This window comes from Anomaloglossus baeobatrachus, chromosome 1 (genome assembly GCF_048569485.1).
Source record: "Anomaloglossus baeobatrachus isolate aAnoBae1 chromosome 1, aAnoBae1.hap1, whole genome shotgun sequence".
NCBI classification, from domain to species: Eukaryota; Metazoa; Chordata; class Amphibia; order Anura; family Aromobatidae; genus Anomaloglossus; species Anomaloglossus baeobatrachus.
The window spans coordinates 293153213-293171931 of record NC_134353.1 but is presented as its reverse complement, the minus strand read 5'-3'; the positions used below and the strand labels follow the sequence as shown (position 1 = coordinate 293171931).

The window sequence follows — 18719 nt, the reverse complement described above, 5'->3', positions numbered from 1 at the left end:
TGACACTGGGGGTACAGGATAATGACACTGACACTGGGGGTACGGGATAATGACAACAGGGTACGGTACAGGATAATTACACTGACACTGGTGGTAGCAATGGGCCCCCCAGCCTTGTGTACTCTAGCAATGGGCCCCCCAGCCTTGTGTACTCTAGCAATGGGCCCCCCAGCCTTGTGTACTCTAGCAGTGGGCCCCCCAGCCTTGTGTACTTTAGCAATGGGCCCCCCAGCCTTGTGTACTCTAGCAATGGGCCCCCCAGCCTTGTGTACTCTAGCAATGGGCCCCCCAGCCTTGTGTACTCTAGCAATGGGCCCCCCAGCCTTGTGTACTCTAGCAATGGGCCCCCAGCCTTGTGTACTCTAGCAATGGGCCCCCCAGCCTTGTGTACTCTAGCAATGGGCCCCCCATCCTTGTGTACTCTAGCAATGGGCCCCCCATCCTTGTGTACTCTAGCAATGGGCCCCCCAGCCTTGTGTACTCTAGCAATGGGCCCCCCAGCCTTGTGTACTCTAGCAATGGGCATCCCAGACTTGTGTACTCTAGCAATGGGCCCCCAGCCTTGTGTACTCTAGCAATGGGCCCCCCAGCCTTGTGTACTCTAGCAATGGGCCTCTCTTCCTGTCCCGTATTATGCCATTGTTCACACACACACACACACACACACGTTCTCACCTGTCTTCCGTTTCTGCGCTGTCCTTACCTTACCAGTCCGCAGGCTCATGGACCCCTCCATGATCTCGTCCGGTGCACGGAGCCGCCGCTGCAGGATGCCATCATGGCTTTACTGCAGTTAAATGCTTTGCGGCGCCGTAAAGCATTTAACTGCAGTAAAGCAATGAAGTCAGCCTGCAGCGGCGGCTCCATGCACCGGACGGGTCACTGAGGGTGTCTTTGCCTTGCGGTCTGGAGCACCGCGGGAACAGAGAACAGGTGAGAATGATTTTTTTTTTTTCCTTCGGCTCCTTCTGAGCGCTTACCTCTCTGCAGCCCTACGCGTCCTCTCCTCTGCTGCTCCGGCGGCGGCAGTGTGATGAAGGCCGCTGTGTCGGTGCGGGGCTGAGCAGCTCCTCCGCCTCCTGTCACCGGCCGCACTGTTCACATGTACGCGCGTCTGAAGGATGCACGTACATTTGAATAGCGCGTGGTGCAGGACCTACGGTGAGTCACATGACTGTCTGTGATGTTACCACAGGTCCTTCTGCACCCTCAAAAACTGCAGCGATAGTAAAGAACTTTTGCTATCACTGCAGTTTGTAATTGAAAGGCTGGGGGGCCCTCAGAGCGTGGGACGGGGGGCCCATCAGAGCGTGGGGGCCCTGCCCAGTCTGCCGCACATAACGCCGGCCATGAAAAACCGGCGTCCCCATGGCGCTGTGCACAGCTCCGCACTAATTAAGGCATGTGGGGCCCACTGAGGGCCTGAGGCCTACCGGGGGATTCCCCGGTACCCCGGGGGCCAGACCGAGTCTGGCGGGCTCTGTGTGGATGACGCAGGATGCATTATGCACGTGGTGCTGGGGAAAAGAACGTTAATGGCACAAGATTGTGGAAGCACCGGACCGAGAGCTTTTTACGTTCTACAGAGTGGCCTGGCCTCTTTTACACAGTATTCTGGAATGCTGTATATAAGGGCTCACTGGTGGTGGCTGCAGCTCATAAAGGAAAAATCTTGTGACAGGTTCCCTTTCATAGCAAATCCGGATCAGATTGCTTTGAGCAACCCCAGTCCATAGTGAAGGTCTGTATTCTCTGGCCATGGACAGGAGCTGTGTGAATCTCATGAGCCTCCAGGTTCTGTAGTGCGATGTTTGATTCACTGGCTTGGCATGATATCATCTGTGCAGCTTATGGCACAAAGATGATGTCTCGCCAGCCCAGCTAATTAAGTTAAGCCTGTTGTCCCAGATACTAAGGAAATTTGTGCAACTCCAGTCCACTGATCTGCACCATGGGGTGGGGTTGCGTGAAGCGATCTGCACATCTCTACAGCCCAATTCTTTGTCCATGAATTAGCTGAGAACATAGCGGAGACCTGTCCCCTCCATAGACAGCTTGGGTAACGTACCAACACAGAAAGCTCTCTCCTGTGTCAAAACTAAAGTGAGAAGTGAAGGTGCAACAAACATTTAACATCTTTTTCCCCTGTAAGCAACATTTTTGAAGCTAACCCTCTTTTAGTAATACACTTTTACCAAATACATGTTGTGTTCTTTTCTTTCTAGGGTGGATATACAGAGTCAGAGTCCTCACTTACAGCATTTGTACTTATTGCATTAGCTGAATTAGGAGACACGTGCAATCAATTAGTAAGTACAGGTGACATGTACAATAGGTGTGAGTATTGTAGTATACAGTGCAACTGGTGATACGCATGTAATCCCAAACATAAGCTAAAAAATAATTTCCAGTCCCATAAATCCTTCAAATTTATGACCATTTCTCAGATGCCCGGTCTTTTCTGTTTCTCCGTGTTCTAGTAAATAAGTGTAGTCCCCACAGTGTAACAATTCTGGAGTATCTCCGAGGACTCTGTGTTGTGTCGATCCTCACTTATTCTGAATAGATAATTATGAACAAATGTACAACTGGATTTTACCAATTTATGGTGATTCTCACCCTGTCCAATCATTGCTGCTTGCACCAGTCAGTGTAGGTACATGCCCTGGTAACACGAGGAATGATGACACCCAGTTGTCAATTTATTCATACATTTCTAGGATGATAAACAAATGAAGAGCACAATGCAGAGTTATAGGAATAGGCGCTCTAGAATCACGTTTGTTTGTGGAATAGATGTATTTACTAAAGCAGACGTGTCAGGAGTGGTGTCAGGTCACACTGAATTGTTCATTATGACATCTGATAACTATTGAAAACATTTCCAAAAGAGTTGAATTTGCTGTTTGAATTGTGCCTAATTTAGTTGGGATAAATGGATAAAAATAATCTGGAGCAATAAATAGGTGCTGTTGGGTTATTTTTTTCTTTATTAATTTGCTATGCGTTTCAAGGATAAAAAAATCATCTTCCTCAGCAAATTAATAAAGAAAAGACCCAACATCGAGTATTGATTGTTCCTGATTATTTTTATCCATTTATCCCAAGACCTGCTATCAGCCAAGGACTGAGCGATTTGAGCTGCAGTTGGTGTTTACCATATTATTTACAGAGTTGCACCTGCTGCACAACGCCATCAGATAAGCCTTTTTACAAAGGACTTACTTTACCCAGAGGTGAATTGATTCACCCATTGCCGAGCCTGTGTTCTTTGTATTTTCTTATTTAGTTTGAAGTTTTTTAATGTTCCCATATACCACCATGCCCAAGAGGGAGGTCAAAAGTGTGCTCCTTTGTTTTTTATCTGGCCAGTATGTGTCTGCATAGATCTTGTTTAACGTCACAATAGTGGATTGGACTGTGTTTTTCTTTAATTGAGGGCCTCTTCAAAAACCTGCACCATTCAGTATGTGATTTTTACAATGGGCCCTGATTGTGGCCAGTGTCAGGTGTATACCTCCTAAACATGGTATGTGGCTGATAGCGGCTCAGTCTCCCGCCTAAGGCCAAATTAATATATTGTCCCTGCTCGGACTAGAATATGCGGCTCAGGTTTTCTGACGTAAACTAACTGCCTCATAATACAGCTCAAGAGACTCATGGTTGGGTTGGGTTTTGTGGACTGTATATTATGCACATATAAATCCAGCTTCATTCACACATCCGTGCAAAATGTTCATGTGTTGTCTGATTTTTCTTTTATCAAACAGCATAAAGACGCATTAGAGTATGGCCAACTCTGATCCTCAAAATCAGATCACAATTGGTTCATACTGAGTCTCACAGATCGCATTCTTAGATTCTTGGTTTTAATGGCTGTCTGAATACTTCCATTCTACTCAATGGGTCTGTGTTCAGTCCAATATAAATAATCGGACCACACTCTGACATTTCACACGGATAAGTAAAAGCAGCCTTGGGCCACGTGTGCACGTTGCGGAGTTGGTGAGTTTTTTACCTCAGTATTTGTAGCCAAAACCAGGAGTTGGAAAATCAGAGGAAAAGTATAATAGAAACACGGGCACCACTTCTGTATTTTTTACCCACTCCTGGTTGTGGCTTGCAAACACTAACTTAAAAAACTCACCAAATACTTGTGGCCTTAGTTTTATTATTCTTCGTCAAATTGGTGTGTCTCTACATAGTCTGACATTGTCAATGGAGTTGAGCAAACCCATGTAAGTTTGGTATTGCCGGGTGCAGGTGAACTGAACATCCACAGGTTCCGACTTGACCCAAACCCCAATGGAAGTCATTGATTGGCAGTTTGCGTCTCTGCCCACATAGAGCCAGCCATAAACAGAACACTTCCAGTGGCGGGTTAGCGAGGTTTTTCAATTTTTATTTATTTATTTTTTGAGTTGCACACTACATGTGATCACACTGTTGTTACACCCAAAGCGAGCTTTTCAAACAATGGGCTCAGCACCAAGTGTACCTGAGCACAGCAATGCTCACGTGAGTAGTTTGCTTACATAAAGCAGTTGAACTCCGAACCCAAACTTTGTTTTTTTTGTAAAGCTGGTGTTTGGACCGAAAATCGAATACTGAACATTGGGTTCACTCAACTCTAAAGGCCCCGTTATATGCAATGACATCACTAACAAGATGTCGCTGGGGTCACGGAATTCGTGACGCACATCCGGCCTCGTTAGCGACATCGATGCGTGTGACATGTACAAGCGACCGCTAACAATCCAAAATACTCACCTAATCGTTGATCGTTGACACGTCGTTCATTTTCAAAATGTCTTTGTTCTCCTGGCACACAGGTTGTTCGTCGTTCTTGAGGCAGCACACATCGCTACGTGTGACACCCCGGGAACGATGAACAACAGCGTACCTGCGTCCCTTGGCAACGAGGTGGGAATGACCTTCATGCGGCTGCTCTCCGTCCCTCCGCTTCTATTGGTGGCCTGCTATGTGACATGACTGTGATGCCACACGAACTTCCCCCTTAGAAAAGAGGTTGTTCACCAGTTACAGCGACGTAGTTAGGCAGGTAAGTACGTGTGACGCGCACTACCGATTTTGTCCACCACGGGCAGCGATTTTCCCGTGACGTACAAATGACGGGGGTGGGTGCGATCGCTAGCGATGTCGCAGCGTGTAAAGCGCCCTTAATTGTCAACATTGATTGGACAGTGTCAGAGCGTATAAAGAAAAGACCCAATTGGTGGTGGCCAGTTGTCAATTTATTCATAAAATTCAAGAAGAAGTATGAGAAACGGTACTATCTGCATATATATAATGGATGATGCAGAGCTGTTACTTCAGGCAAAGTACATTTACTATAAAATCGCAGTCACACAGCTATATACTGTAACTTGACTGAGGATCACATTGCAACAATTGGACCGGCTGGCGGCTCTCCTGACCGGAGCGTGTCAGCATGTATTTCCATGCAGCTGTCTGGAGTGACGCCGGCCAGTCTGAACGTTGCAATGCAATCCTTGGACGAGTTATACGGCACGTCAGAACTGCTGATAGATCCCGTATTATAAAGTGCTTGTTCAACTCAGCCCTAAAATTAATAAATGCATTTATTTCTTTTTTTTTAATTCATAAAAATGTTTTTTTTTAACTAGGAAATTATAGAGGCTGTAAAAAAAGCTGAAAAATACCTGGCAACTGGACTCCCAAATTTACATCACACATATAGTGCAGCTATAACCTCTTATGCGCTTTCTTTAGTAGGAAACACTAAACATGCAGATACTATTGACTTTTTTGCAAGTGACGGTAAGCATTTTATTGTCAATTTTGTGTTTCTATTTTAATATTCTCTTGGTCAAATATACTTTTCAATCTAACAGTATACTCTGTAAATGTGAGCAATACTAGAAATGATGATGGTGGTTTATCTTAAAAATGTAAAAAAGGATGAAAACTATATACCAGTGTCATTGATGTTCTTTCTCTTTCTGAAGATGGGACTCACTGGCCAGTTGAGAATTCGATTCATTCTTTATTTACTGTGGAGGCCACTGGCTATGCTCTTCTTCAAAAGTTAAAGCTCAGAAAATTTGAAGACGCTAATAAAATTGCAGAATGGTTGGTAAAACAAAGAGGTTTTGGCGGAGGATACAAGTCGACACAGGTAATGCAATACAACAAGCTCTAATTTTCCTGCTTTTTTAAAAATTTAGGTTATAGTAATCGAAAAAATATTTCCGCATAGTCACAAATTTGCCTTGGGACAAAATCACAAGGGGGAGTCTAAAGGATTTTACATTTTAACCAAGGGAATCCTTATAATTTGTAGTGTTGTGTTGCAATCTATATGCTAATACACATAGGTAGACACAGAAAGAAGTTGGAGCCAGTGAAAGAACAATATATGGGCCCTTTACAGTTCAAATCATTAGCATAATGCACACTTCCACCTGTTTTAGAGTTGGTAGTCGGCACCCTCACCTCGTGGGCCCCTATGCAGCTGCACAGGTTGCACCAATGGATGGTCAGTCCCTGCAAGAACCCATATAGGTCACAGAAGGAGGCATCAAATTACAGTAAAGGTCAAATCCAAGTGTAACAAACAAAATAACACACCTTCATAGTGAGTAGAAAACTAGCAACTAGTGATGGGCGGACTCACAGATATCTGGGATCGTCGGGTCCAACCGGGTTAAAAAAACAACAATCTGGTTTGGGCCCAGAATTGATCTTGGATATCTGGCCAGATGCCAGTCCCCATATAAGGTTATGGAGACCAGAATCCAGTGCTTTTAAAGTGGTGGTAGAGGGGATAGGGGGATTAGAGCAGGTGCATTATACTTACCGAGTCTCTGCGCTGCTCTAAGGCTATGTGTCCACGGGAGAATGTAGCTGCGGATTTTTCTGCATCAAAATCCGCGGCTTTCCCGCAAAATCCGCACCTTTTCAAAGGTGCGGATTTGCCACGGATTTACCGCGGATTTGATGCGGATTTTGGTGCGGATTTTTTTTTTTCCCAATTTTAAAGCCAAAATCCGGATGAAAATCCGCAACAATAATTGACATGTTGCAGATTTTTCCGGATCAAAATCCGCACGAAATCCTCTGCGGAAAAATCCGCAGCATGGGCACAGCATTTCCAAAATGCCATAGAAATGGCTGGGAAGTGCCTGAGCTGCAGATTTTCGGGAAATCCGCGGCTTTTCCGCGAGAAATCCGCGGCAAAATCTGCGCATTTTCCGCAGCGTGGACACATAGCCTAACACTACTTCTGGGGCTGCTCATTATCCTTCATACATATTAACTGTTTCCCCCCACCCACCGGCAGCCCCTGCTTCTCTGATTGGTTGCAGTCAGACTCGCCCCCACCCAGTGTGACAGCATGTCTGACTGCAACCAATTAAAGGCACTGTGTGTGCGCATCTCTATTGCTGTACAAATAAAAACAAATAAATAAATTGGCGAAGGTTCCCCCATATTATGATAGCCAGCACAGATAACGCATATGGCTACAGGCTGCAGCCCCAAGCCATGGGCTTATCTTGGCTGTGCATTAAAATAAGTGAAATCGCATGAGGCATTTTTCCAAAAAAATATTTAAATAATTTTTAAAAACTGCCTGCAGTCCACCCCAATTTTGATACCCAGCCATGATAAAACCAACAGCTGAGAGCTGGTATTCTCAGGATGGGGAGGCCCATGATTATTGGCCCCCCAGGTTAAAAAAAAACATTTTTGTCGTGCTGAAGCCTTTAGCTCTAGTTATGCGGGCGTCACACGATACAATCTATGGTGCGATCGCACGAGCCATCGTATTCGCCCCCATCGTTTGTGCGTCACGGGCACATCGCTGCCCGTGTCGCATGAAGTCGTTAAACCCCCGTCACACGTACTTACCTGCTGAGCGACGTCGCTGTGGGCGGTGAACATCCACTTCCTGAAGGGGGTGGGACGTTCGGCGTCACAGCGATATCCCACAGCCGCCGGCCAATAGAAGCGGAGGGGCAGAGATGAGAGGGACATAAATATCCCGCCAACCTTCTTCCTTCCGCATTGCCGGCGGCCGCAGGTAAGCTGCAGTTCATCGTTCCCGGGGTGTCACACGGAGCGATGTTTGCTACCCCGGGTACAATGAACAACCGGCACAAAGAAAAATAAATGATTTTTTAAAAATAAACGACGTGTAAACGATACACGATTTATAACCGATTTGCGATCGTTCTGAGACGCTGACGACATATCGCACGATAGATCGTCTCGTGTGACGCCCGCATTAGGTTTACCATTTACAAAAAATCTTTGTGTTTTATTTCATATGCAAATTCACGTTTTTCATTATAGGCTACTGTAATTGCTCTGCAAGCCCTGGCACAGCATCAAATGGATACCAGTGTTTCTGAAGCAGTACATTTAGATGTCAAGCTTGTTGTAGAAGGAAAAGAGAAACCAATTACATATAATATCCAAAGTGCTGATATGTACTTGGAAAGAACAAGCAAGGTAAGTGATAGATCTTTTTCTTATATATTTGATGTACTTTAAGAAAGTATATATATATATATATATATATATATATATATATACAGTGCCTACAAGTAGTATTCAACCCCCTGCAGATATAGCAGGTTTGATAACATGCAAATAAGTTAGAGCCTGCAAACTTCAAACAAGAGCAGGATTTATTAACAGATGCATAAATCTTACAAATAGGAATAGCCACTGGTAATAGTACCACAATTGATTCAGAATAGCAAGCCGGGGTACAAATTTTTTTTTAAAATTTAACTTTTATTGAATTTCCTTAAAAGGAAGCAAGAGATCCTCACTTCTCAGTAAAATGTTATCATAAAACGCCAGCCTTACAGCAGTGCCCCTTCAGCATGAAAAAGGGGGGGGTTTACAAATGGCCTGGAAAACACTTCCTAGAGATAACAAAACTAATGGTATGCTGACCCAAGCAGTCTATAAGCAGGGGCAGCTACCCGAAGTGAACTGGACTACTGCAGTACCATAAGGTCCAGAAAACACTAACTTTGAAAAAAGGAATGGTCTCACCCAGACGAATGTGATCCATCCACCTTCAAAACAGTCTTTGGGGGTTGAATACTACTTGTAGGCACTGTATATATGTGTGTGTTATTGTTTTTGTCACACACTAAAATACACTGAAATTCTGAAATTAAAAAAAAAAGTTAGCATCTCATAATGACAGTAGAAGTAGAACAGAAAAGCAGCTATGGTATTAGTTATGACTTAAGCGGGCTTTACACGTTGCGATATATCAAGCGATATGTCGTCGGGGTCACGTCGTTAGTGACGCACATCCGGCCTTGTTTGACATATCGTAGCGTGTAAAGGCCCCGTCACACACAGAGATAGATGTTTGGCAGATTTGTGGTTGCAGTGAAATCATGGGCATATTGTTCCATGTGTACACAGCCACAAACCTGCACTGATTGTCCATAATTTCACTGCAACCACAGATCTGCCGCAGATTTATCTCTGTGTGTGACAGGGCCTTTACACAAATGAGCCACTGTGAACAAGCAAAAATACTCACCTTATCGTTGCTCATTGACACGTCGCTCATTTTCAAAAAATTGAACGTCCTTCTGTGCTCCAGTTGTTAATCGTTCTCGAGGCAGCACACGTCGCTCCGTGTAACACTGCGGGAATGATGAACTGCAGCTTACCTGCGCCGCCGGCAATGCGGAAGAAAGGAGGTAGGCGGGATGTTTACGTCCCGCTCATCTCCCCCCCTCCGCTTCTATTGGCCGGCCGCTGTGTGACGTCGCTGTGACGCCGAACGTCCCTCACCCTTCAGGAAGTGGATGTTCGCCGCCCACAGCGAGGTCGTTCGGGAGGTAAGTACGTGTGACGGGGGTTACTGACTTTGTGCGACACGGGCAACAAATTGCCCGTGCCGCACAAACGATGGGGTCGGGTGCGATCGCAAATGCCTTTAGGCTACTTTCACATTTCCGTCTTTTACCTTCTGTCACAATCCGTTGCCTTGAGAAAATACGGTATCATGCAAAATATTTTGCAGGATTCGTTTCTTTCCCCATAGAGTTGTATTAACGACGGATTGCGACTGGTGGCCTTGCGTTACATCCATGTCACGACGGATTAGTCGTGGAATGACTGACCATCGGGCGGAAGCAGCGCAGAATGTAAGGTTTTTTGTGTTTGTCGAAAAAACGGACAGTGACGGATCCGTTGGCATCCGTCGTTTGGTATAATGGAAGCCTATGGGCGCGGAATCCGTCAAATGATGGATCCGTCTTTTACCTACTGAGCATGACCAGATGTGTAAATTTCTTTCTGTTTAATAATCTCTCTCTCTCTCTATCTCTCCTGAGAGCTACACTGAGGTTATGTGCAACTGAAAGATAAAGGTTAAAACTGCTAAAAAGATAATTAAGTGGAAAAAATAGTTAGAAATATAATCCCATGCTGCAAATTAGTGGCGTTTTTTACTGATGGACCCCGGTGCAAAATTTGGACCTGGGCCCCCCTCCCCACATGATGGTCAGATGTATGGGTCCTTATAGCATTCTAAGTCCTTTACAGACAAATGAGTTTTCTCCCTTCCCTCATTATGTAGCAATGTACCACATGCTGGGCCCATCCTGGTATACATGATCCTGATAGGAGAACCATCCGTGTATATGCTCCCCATTCTTGTATATATGCCACCCATCCTGCGCCCATCCGTGTATTTATTTTCCCATCCTGGTATATATGTGGCTGATCCTGGTATATCTGTTTACTATCCTGGGCCGATACTGGTATATATGTCTCCCATCCTAGTATATATGTCTCCCATCTTGGGCCCATCCACAAATGTATTTGTATTTACAGGGGGTATGATATATTGAGAGTTCGTTACGCCACCCGTGGTGTGTGGTTAGATGGAGTACCACCGCTGCGGCTGGGAGTACCCAGTGGCGATGGAGTGGGCAGCCAGGTGTTAACTCCTCCACGGGTAGGGGGATGCCCCGGGACTCGGTGGTGGTGACAGGGATGTGCCGTTGGGGAGGTAAGGGTCACTTGCGTACTCACTCAGTCCAATAACGCTGACACCGACAACTGTAGTGCACCAAAGTTCTGGACACCGCTGCCGCTGAGGGGGAGCACGTTTGGGTCCCATTTCTGTTGGTGTTGCCTGTTGATCTGTGACCTTTTCCCGTGGCACCTTGTTTCTTTCTGGTTGGTCCCTGTAGCCTAAAACTAGTCAGGTCCCGCTCCCCAGTATGGCTAACTGAAGGAGCTTGCTCTCAGGGTTCACGCTTGGGATTTCTTGGACCATATTTGTGGAAAGTCCTATACCTCTCGTTGCGCTAGTACCCCGATTTTGGAGCAGGTGGAGAGTGGAGAGTGGATCTTGAAGGCGCCGTTCTCGTCGGGTAAATTGTCTGGTTGCCTGAAGCTACTCCCTGACCTAGGGTCCACGTACCCCGTCGTGCCCTGGTCCCAGCCTGGTGATGGTACAAGGCCGCCGGCTGTCCTCCACGACAATGCCGTGCCCCTTGTCACGATCCCCTGCGACCGGGGGTCCAGCTCCTACCAGGCCCAGACCAATTTCTGCTACTTAGTACTTCCAAGGAGCCCAGCTCCTGAACTCCTCTCACTTTCACCTCCAACTTCAACCGAACCACACTTTTGACACTCCTGACCTCCCCTTAACCAACCCCCCAAGTGGGCGACCCTATTCCACTCAGGCCGTACACTGGTGTGTCTGGTGGGTGTGGTGCAGAATGTTCCTAGGATTTTGATTAGCTCGTCTTTGGCAACACCAATGGTTAGGGACCCGTAACCAAGGAGGAGGTGGATATTGCACAGAAGGGCAGATTGCACAATACCCTGTGACGACCTGATAGGCCAGGGCATCACATTATACTGTATATGTTCCCCATTCTTGTTCCATCCTGGTATACCTGTCAGCTTCCTGGGCCCATCCTGGTATATATGGTCCTATACTGGTATATTTGTCTCCCATCCCTGCTCATCCTAGTGTATATGTTCTCAAGGCAGCTGGGACCACTGTCACCAAAGAAAACCATTGGTAACACATTACGCCATAATAACTTAACATTCTGCAGTGCCTGCAAAGTCCCACTGCTCAAGAAGGCACATGTATAGGCCCATCTGAAGTTTGCTAGTGAACACCTGGATGATTCTGAGAATGATTGGGAGAAGGTGCGGTAGTCAGATGAGACAAAAATTGAGCACTTTGGCCTTAACTCGCCGTGTTTGGAGGAAGAGAAATGCTGCCTATGACCGAAAGAACACCATCCACACTGTCATGCATGGAGGTGGAAACAGTATGTTTTGGGGGTGTTTCTCTGTTAAGGGCACAGGACTACTTCACCGCATCAATAGGACAATGGATGGAGCCATGTACCGTAAAATCCTGAGTGACAACCTCCTTCCCTTCACCAGGACATTGAAAATGGGTCGTGGCTGGGTTTTCCAGCATGACAATGACTCAAAACATACACCCAAGGTAACAAAAGGAGTGGCTTAAAAAGAAGCACATTAAGGTCATGGAATGGCCTAGCCAGTCTACAAACCTTAATCCCATAGAAAACCTATGGAGGGAGCTGAAGCTCTGAGTTGCCAAGTGACAGCCTCAAAATCTTAATGAATTAGAGATGATCTGCAAATAGGAGTGGACCAAAATTTCTCCTGACATGTGTGCAAACTTCATCATCAACCACAAAAAATGTCTGACTGCTGTGCTTGCCAACAAGGGTTTTGCCACCAAGTATTGTCTTGTTTGCCAGAGGGATCAAATACTTATTTCTCTCTGCAAAATGCAAACAAATTTATATAATTGATACAATGTTATTTTCTGGATTTTATTTCTGATATTCTATCTCTCACTGTTAACATTAACCTACCCTTAAAATTATAGACTGTTCATGTCTTACCTGCATGTAACCTTCGATCCTCACAAGATCTCCTTCACTACTCTCCTCTCATCTCCTCCTCCCACCATCGCATCCAAGATTTCTCGCGTGCCTCCTCCATACTCTGGAATGCCCTGCCGCAACATATCAGACTCTCGCCTACCTTGACAAGCTTCAAAAGGAACATGAAGACCGACCTCTTCCAACAAGCCTACAACCTGTCGTAACCCTTTGTCTGATACAGCGCTGCACGGCCAGCTCTACCCTCACCTACTGTATTCGCACACATCCCTTGTAGACTCTGAGCCCTTGCGAGCAGGGACTTCTCTCCTCCTGTACCAGTCTGTGCCTTATATTGTTTATGATTATTGTACTTGTCCCTATTATGTATAACCCTTTCACATGTAAAGCACCATAAATGGCGCTATAATAATAATAATAAAAATAATAATATCTTTGTCAGTGGGCAAACTTATAACATTAGCAAGGGATCAAAGAATTATTTCCTTCTCTGTATGTTCCTCATTCTAGTGTATATGTTCCCCATTCTAGTATATACAGTTAGGTCCAGAAATATTTGGACAGTGACACAAGTTTTGTTATTTTAGCTGTTTACAAAAACATGTTCAGAAATACAATTATATATATAATATGGGCTGAAAGTGCACACTCCCAGCTACAATATCAGAGTTTTCACATCCAAATCGTAGAAAGGGTTTAGGAATCATAGCTCTGTAATGCATAGCCTCCTCTTTTTCAAGGGACCAAAAGTAATTGGACAAGGGACTCTAAGGGCTGCAATTAACTCTGAAGGCGTCTCCCTCGTTAACCTGTAATCAATGAAGTAGTTAAAAGGTCTGGGGTTGATTACAGGTGTGTGGGTTTGCATTTGGAAGCTGTTGCTGTGACCAGACAACATGCGGTCTAAGGAACTCTCAATTGAGGTGAAGCAGAACATCCTGAGGCTGAAAAAAAAAGAAAAAATCCATCAGAGAGATAGCAGACATGCTTGGAGTAGCAAAATCAACAGTCGGGTACATTCTGAGAAAAAAGGAATTGACTGGTGAGCTTGGGAACTCAAAAAGGCCTGGGCGTACACGGATGACAACAGTGGTGGATGATCGCCGCATACTTTCTTTGGTGAAGAAGAACCCGTTCACAACATCAACTGAAGTCCAGAACACTCTCAGGGAAGTAGATGTATCTGTCTCTAAGTCAACAGTAAAGAGAAGACTCCATGAAAGTAAATACAAAGGGTTCACATCTAGATGCAAACCATTCATCAATTCCAAAAATAGACAGGCCAGAGTTAAATTTGCTGAAAAACACCTCATGAAGCCAGCTCAGTTCTGGAAAAGTATTCTATGGACAGATGAGACAAAGATCAACCTGTACCAGAATGATGGGAAGAAAAAAGTTTGGAGAAGAAAGGGAACGGCACATGATCCAAGGCACACCACATCCTCTGTAAAACATGGTGGAGGCAACGTGATGGCATGGGCATGCATGGCTTTCAATGGCACTGGGTCACTTGTGTTTATTGATGACATAACAGCAGACAAGAGTAGCCGGATGAATTCTGAAGTGTACCGGGATATACTTTCAGCCCAGATTCAGCCAAATGCCGCAAAGTTGATCGGTTGGCGCTTCATAGTACAGATGGACAATGACCCCAAGCATACAGCCAAAGCTACCCAGGAGTTCATGAGTGCAAAAAAGTGGAACATTCTGCAATGGCCAAGTCAATCACCAGATCTTAACCCAATTGAGCATGCATTTCACTTGCTCAAATCCAGACTTAAGACGGAAAGACCCACAAACAAGCAAGACCTGAAGGCTGCGGCTGTAAAGGCCTGGCAAAGCATTAAGAAGGAGGAAACCCAGCGTTTGGTGATGTCCATGGGTTCCAGACTTAAGGCAGTGATTGCCTCCAAAGGATTCGCAACAAAATATTGAAAATAAAAATATTTTGTTTGGGTTTGGTTTATTTGTCCAATTACTTTTGACCTCCTAAAATGTGGAGTGTTTGTAAAGAAATGTGTACAATTCCTACAATTTCTATCAGATATTTTTGTTCAAACCTTCAAATTAAACGTTACAATCTGCACTTGAATTCTGTTGTAGAGGTTTCATTTCAAATCCAATGTGGTGGCATGCAGAGCCCAACTCGCGAAAATTGTGTCACTGTCCAAATATTTCTGGACCTAAGTGTATACTGGTTATCAAAATTAGAGAACAATATATAATCACTTGCTTTTTTTCCAGAAATAATGTAATCTATATTGATCAACATTTGAAGATTTTTTGTAAGGGGTACACCATGTCACTAGGACAGTGTTTTACAAAAGATCCAAAGTTTATCAATATAAAACCTATATTTTGCCCAAAACGTGATGATCATAATTAAAGAACAGCAATGACTGTAACACAGAGAAAGATTATAACTAAATTTTCTGAAGGTAACAATAGTCCCCAATCAGTAGGACGTGCACAGGCCTTTTCTTTTTATGACTTCAGCACATCTGCAGCCACAGGATAGCACTAGTCTCTCACACTGCTCTGGTGTGATTTTGGTCCACTCTTCTTCCAGTCTCTTCCACAGTTCTTTGACTGTTGTGGGTTTCTTGGCCATAACTTTGTCACCAAGAATTTTCTAGAGGCTTTCTATTTTGTTTGGATCAGCACTCTGGGCCATTTCATTGTTTCTATGTTTTCTGTGTCAAGGAACTGCTTTACCCTTTTGCTATGTGACAGGGGGCATTGTCCTGCATGAATATTGCCTGCTGATTGAGTGATGAGCACAAGTAAGGAACCACGCGTTTTTGAAGAAAGTTTTGATACACACTTGCATTCACTCTGTCATGTAGCTGTATGAGAGGTCCAACTACTTCTGCAGAAAACATTCCCCAAACCATGACACTTCCTCCACCATCTTTCACTGACTTCTTAACACAATTTGCTTGGACGTGAAGAGGTGGGGGAGGACACAGGCCGGTCGCGGCTGTGAGTATGCCGGTATCCCTGCAGGGATGCCGGCATTACATATATGGTCCCTCATCATGGTATACACACTGAACAAAAATATAAACACAACACTTTTATTTTTGCTCTCATTTTTCATGAGCTGAAGTCTAAAGCTTGCTTTACACCTTGCAATTAAGCATACGATATCGTATGTGATCGTAGCCGCCCCCATCGAATGTGCGGCACGTTCAATTTGTTGAACGTGTCGCACAAACGAATAACCCCCTGTCACACGTACTTACCCGTCCATACGACCTCGATGTGGGCGGCGAACATCCACTTCCTGGAGTGGGAGGGACGTTCGGCGTCACATCGACGACGGAGGGGCGGAGATGAGCAGGACGTAAACATCCCGCCCACCTCCTTCCTTCCGTATTGCCGGCGGAAGCCGCGGGACGTAGGTAAGATCTGTTCATCGTTCCCGGGGTGTCACACACTGCGATGTGTGCTACACCGGGTACGATGAACAACCTGACGTTCAATTTTTAGGAAATGAACAACGTGCATGCGATGAACGTTTTACCGTTCAATCGCAATCGCATGTAGCTGTTACATGCTACAATGTAACTTACGATGCCGGATGTGCGTCACTTCCGACGTGACCCCGCCGACACATCGTAAGATATATTGTAGCGTGTAAAGTGCCCTTAAGATCTAAGACTTTTTCTATATAGACAAAAGGCCTTTATCTTTCAAATTTGTCTAAATCTGTGTTAGTGAGCACTTCTTTTTTGCTGCGATAATCAATCTACCTCACAGGTGTGTCATATCAAGATGCTGATTAGACAGCATGACTATTGCACAGGTGTGCCTTAGGCTGCCCCAATAAGAGGACACTCTAAAATGTGCAGTTGTATCACACACACAATGCTACACATGTTGCAAGTTTTGAGGGAGCGTGCAATTGGCATGCTAACAGCAGTAATGTCCACCAGAGCTGTTACTCATGAATTAAATGTTCATTTACCATAAGCCTCCACCAAATGCATTTCAGAGAATCTGGCAGTGCATCCAACTGACCTCACAACCGTAGGACACGTGTAACTACACCAGCCCAGTACCTGAACATCCAGCATCTTCACCTCCAAGATAATATGAGACCAGCCACCCAGACAGCTGCTGCAATAATCGGTTTGTATAACCAAGAAATTTCTGCACAAACTGTCAGAAACCATCTCAGGGAAGCTCATCTGCATAGTCGTCATCCTCAACGAGGTCTCCACCTGACAGCAGTTCATCATTGTAACCAACTTGAGTGGGTAAATGCTCTCACTCGATTGCTTGTGAAACACTGTAGAAATGTTATTTTCAGAAATAATCCCAGTTTTCACTGCATGAGTAGATGGCTGACTGCATGTATGGGGTTGTGTGGGTGATTGTTTTGCATGAGTAGATGGCTGACTGCATGTATGGGGTTGTGTGGGTGATTGTTTTGCTGATGTCAACATTGTGAATCGAAGGGCTAATGGTAGCGGTGGAGTTATGGTATGGACAGTTGTATATCATGGGCAACGAACACAGGTGCATTTTATTGATGCCATTTTGAATGCACAGAGATACTGTGATGAGATTCTGAGGCCAACTGTTGTGCCATTAATCCATGGCTATCATCTCATATTGCAGGATAATAATGCATGACCCCATGTTGCAAGGATCTGTACATAATTCCTGGAAGCTGAAAACATTCAAGGTTTTGTCTTGCATGGCTAACATAATCACCGGACATGTCATCCATTGAGCATGTTTGGGATTCTCTGGATCAGCTTTTACGACACCATGTTCAAGTTCCTGCCAATATCCAACAACTTTGCACAGCCATTTAAGAGGAGTGGGCCAACATTCCACAGGTCACAATCTACAACCTGATCAACTCTATGCAAAGCAGATGTGTTGTGCTGCGTGACCAAAGACGTCCTGTGGTCTGACGATACTAAAATTGAACTGCTTGCCTATAATGACCATCGTTACGTTTTGGAGGAAAAAGGGAGACGCTTTGAAGCCTAAGAACACCATCCCAACTGTGAAACACGAGGGTGGCAGCATCATGTTGTGGGGTTGTTTTGCTGCAGGAGGGACTGGTGCACTTCACAAAATAGATGGCATCATGAGGAAAGAAGATTTGTGGCAATACTGAAGCAACATCTCAAGACATGAGACAGGAACTTAAAGCTTGGGTGGAAATGGGTCTTCCAAATGGACAGTGACCTGAAGCATACTGCCTAACTGGTTACAAAGTGGCTTAATGATAACAAAGTCAATGTTTTGGAGTGGCTATCACAAAACCCTGATCTCAATCCTATTGAAAATTTATGAGAAGAGCTGAAAAGGCAGGTGCGAGCAAGGCGACCTACAAACATGGCTCAGTTACACCAGTTCTGTCAGGAGGAATGGGCACAAATTCCTACCAACTATTGTGAGAAGCTTGTGGAAGGATATCCAAAATGCTTGACCCAAGTCATATAGTTTAAGGGCAATGGTACCAAATACGAATGAAATGTACAGTACTTAAACAATTGACTTTGCAAAAAGTAATAAAATGCCTTAAAATATTCTCTCTGTCATTATTTTGGCATCTGGAAAATATAATTTTGGTAATCCTAATTAACCTAAAATGGGAAAAATGTATTCTGATTTTATGTCAGACAGTAAGAAAAATATTCATATGTGTCTTTTTAGATAGTGTATGTAAACTTCTTTTTTCAACTGTATGTTATCCATCCTGGTATATATGTTCCCATCCTTGGACCATCCTTGTTTATATGTTTCCATTCCTGGTATATATGT

At 44.7% G+C, this 18719-nt stretch overlaps 1 protein-coding gene across 1 annotated transcript in view; it reads left to right on the top strand.

The window, feature by feature from the left end:
- Positions 1 to 18719, top strand: part of LOC142291993 (venom factor-like) — a 353454-nt gene that overhangs the window by 256063 nt on the left and 78672 nt on the right. Inside the window, exons 27-30 of the mRNA XM_075337006.1 lie at positions 2226 to 2309; positions 5649 to 5802; positions 5991 to 6160; positions 8338 to 8496. Coding sequence (XP_075193121.1) covers positions 2226 to 2309; positions 5649 to 5802; positions 5991 to 6160; positions 8338 to 8496 — 567 coding nt within the window. The remainder of the gene's footprint in view (positions 1 to 2225; positions 2310 to 5648; positions 5803 to 5990; positions 6161 to 8337; positions 8497 to 18719) is intronic.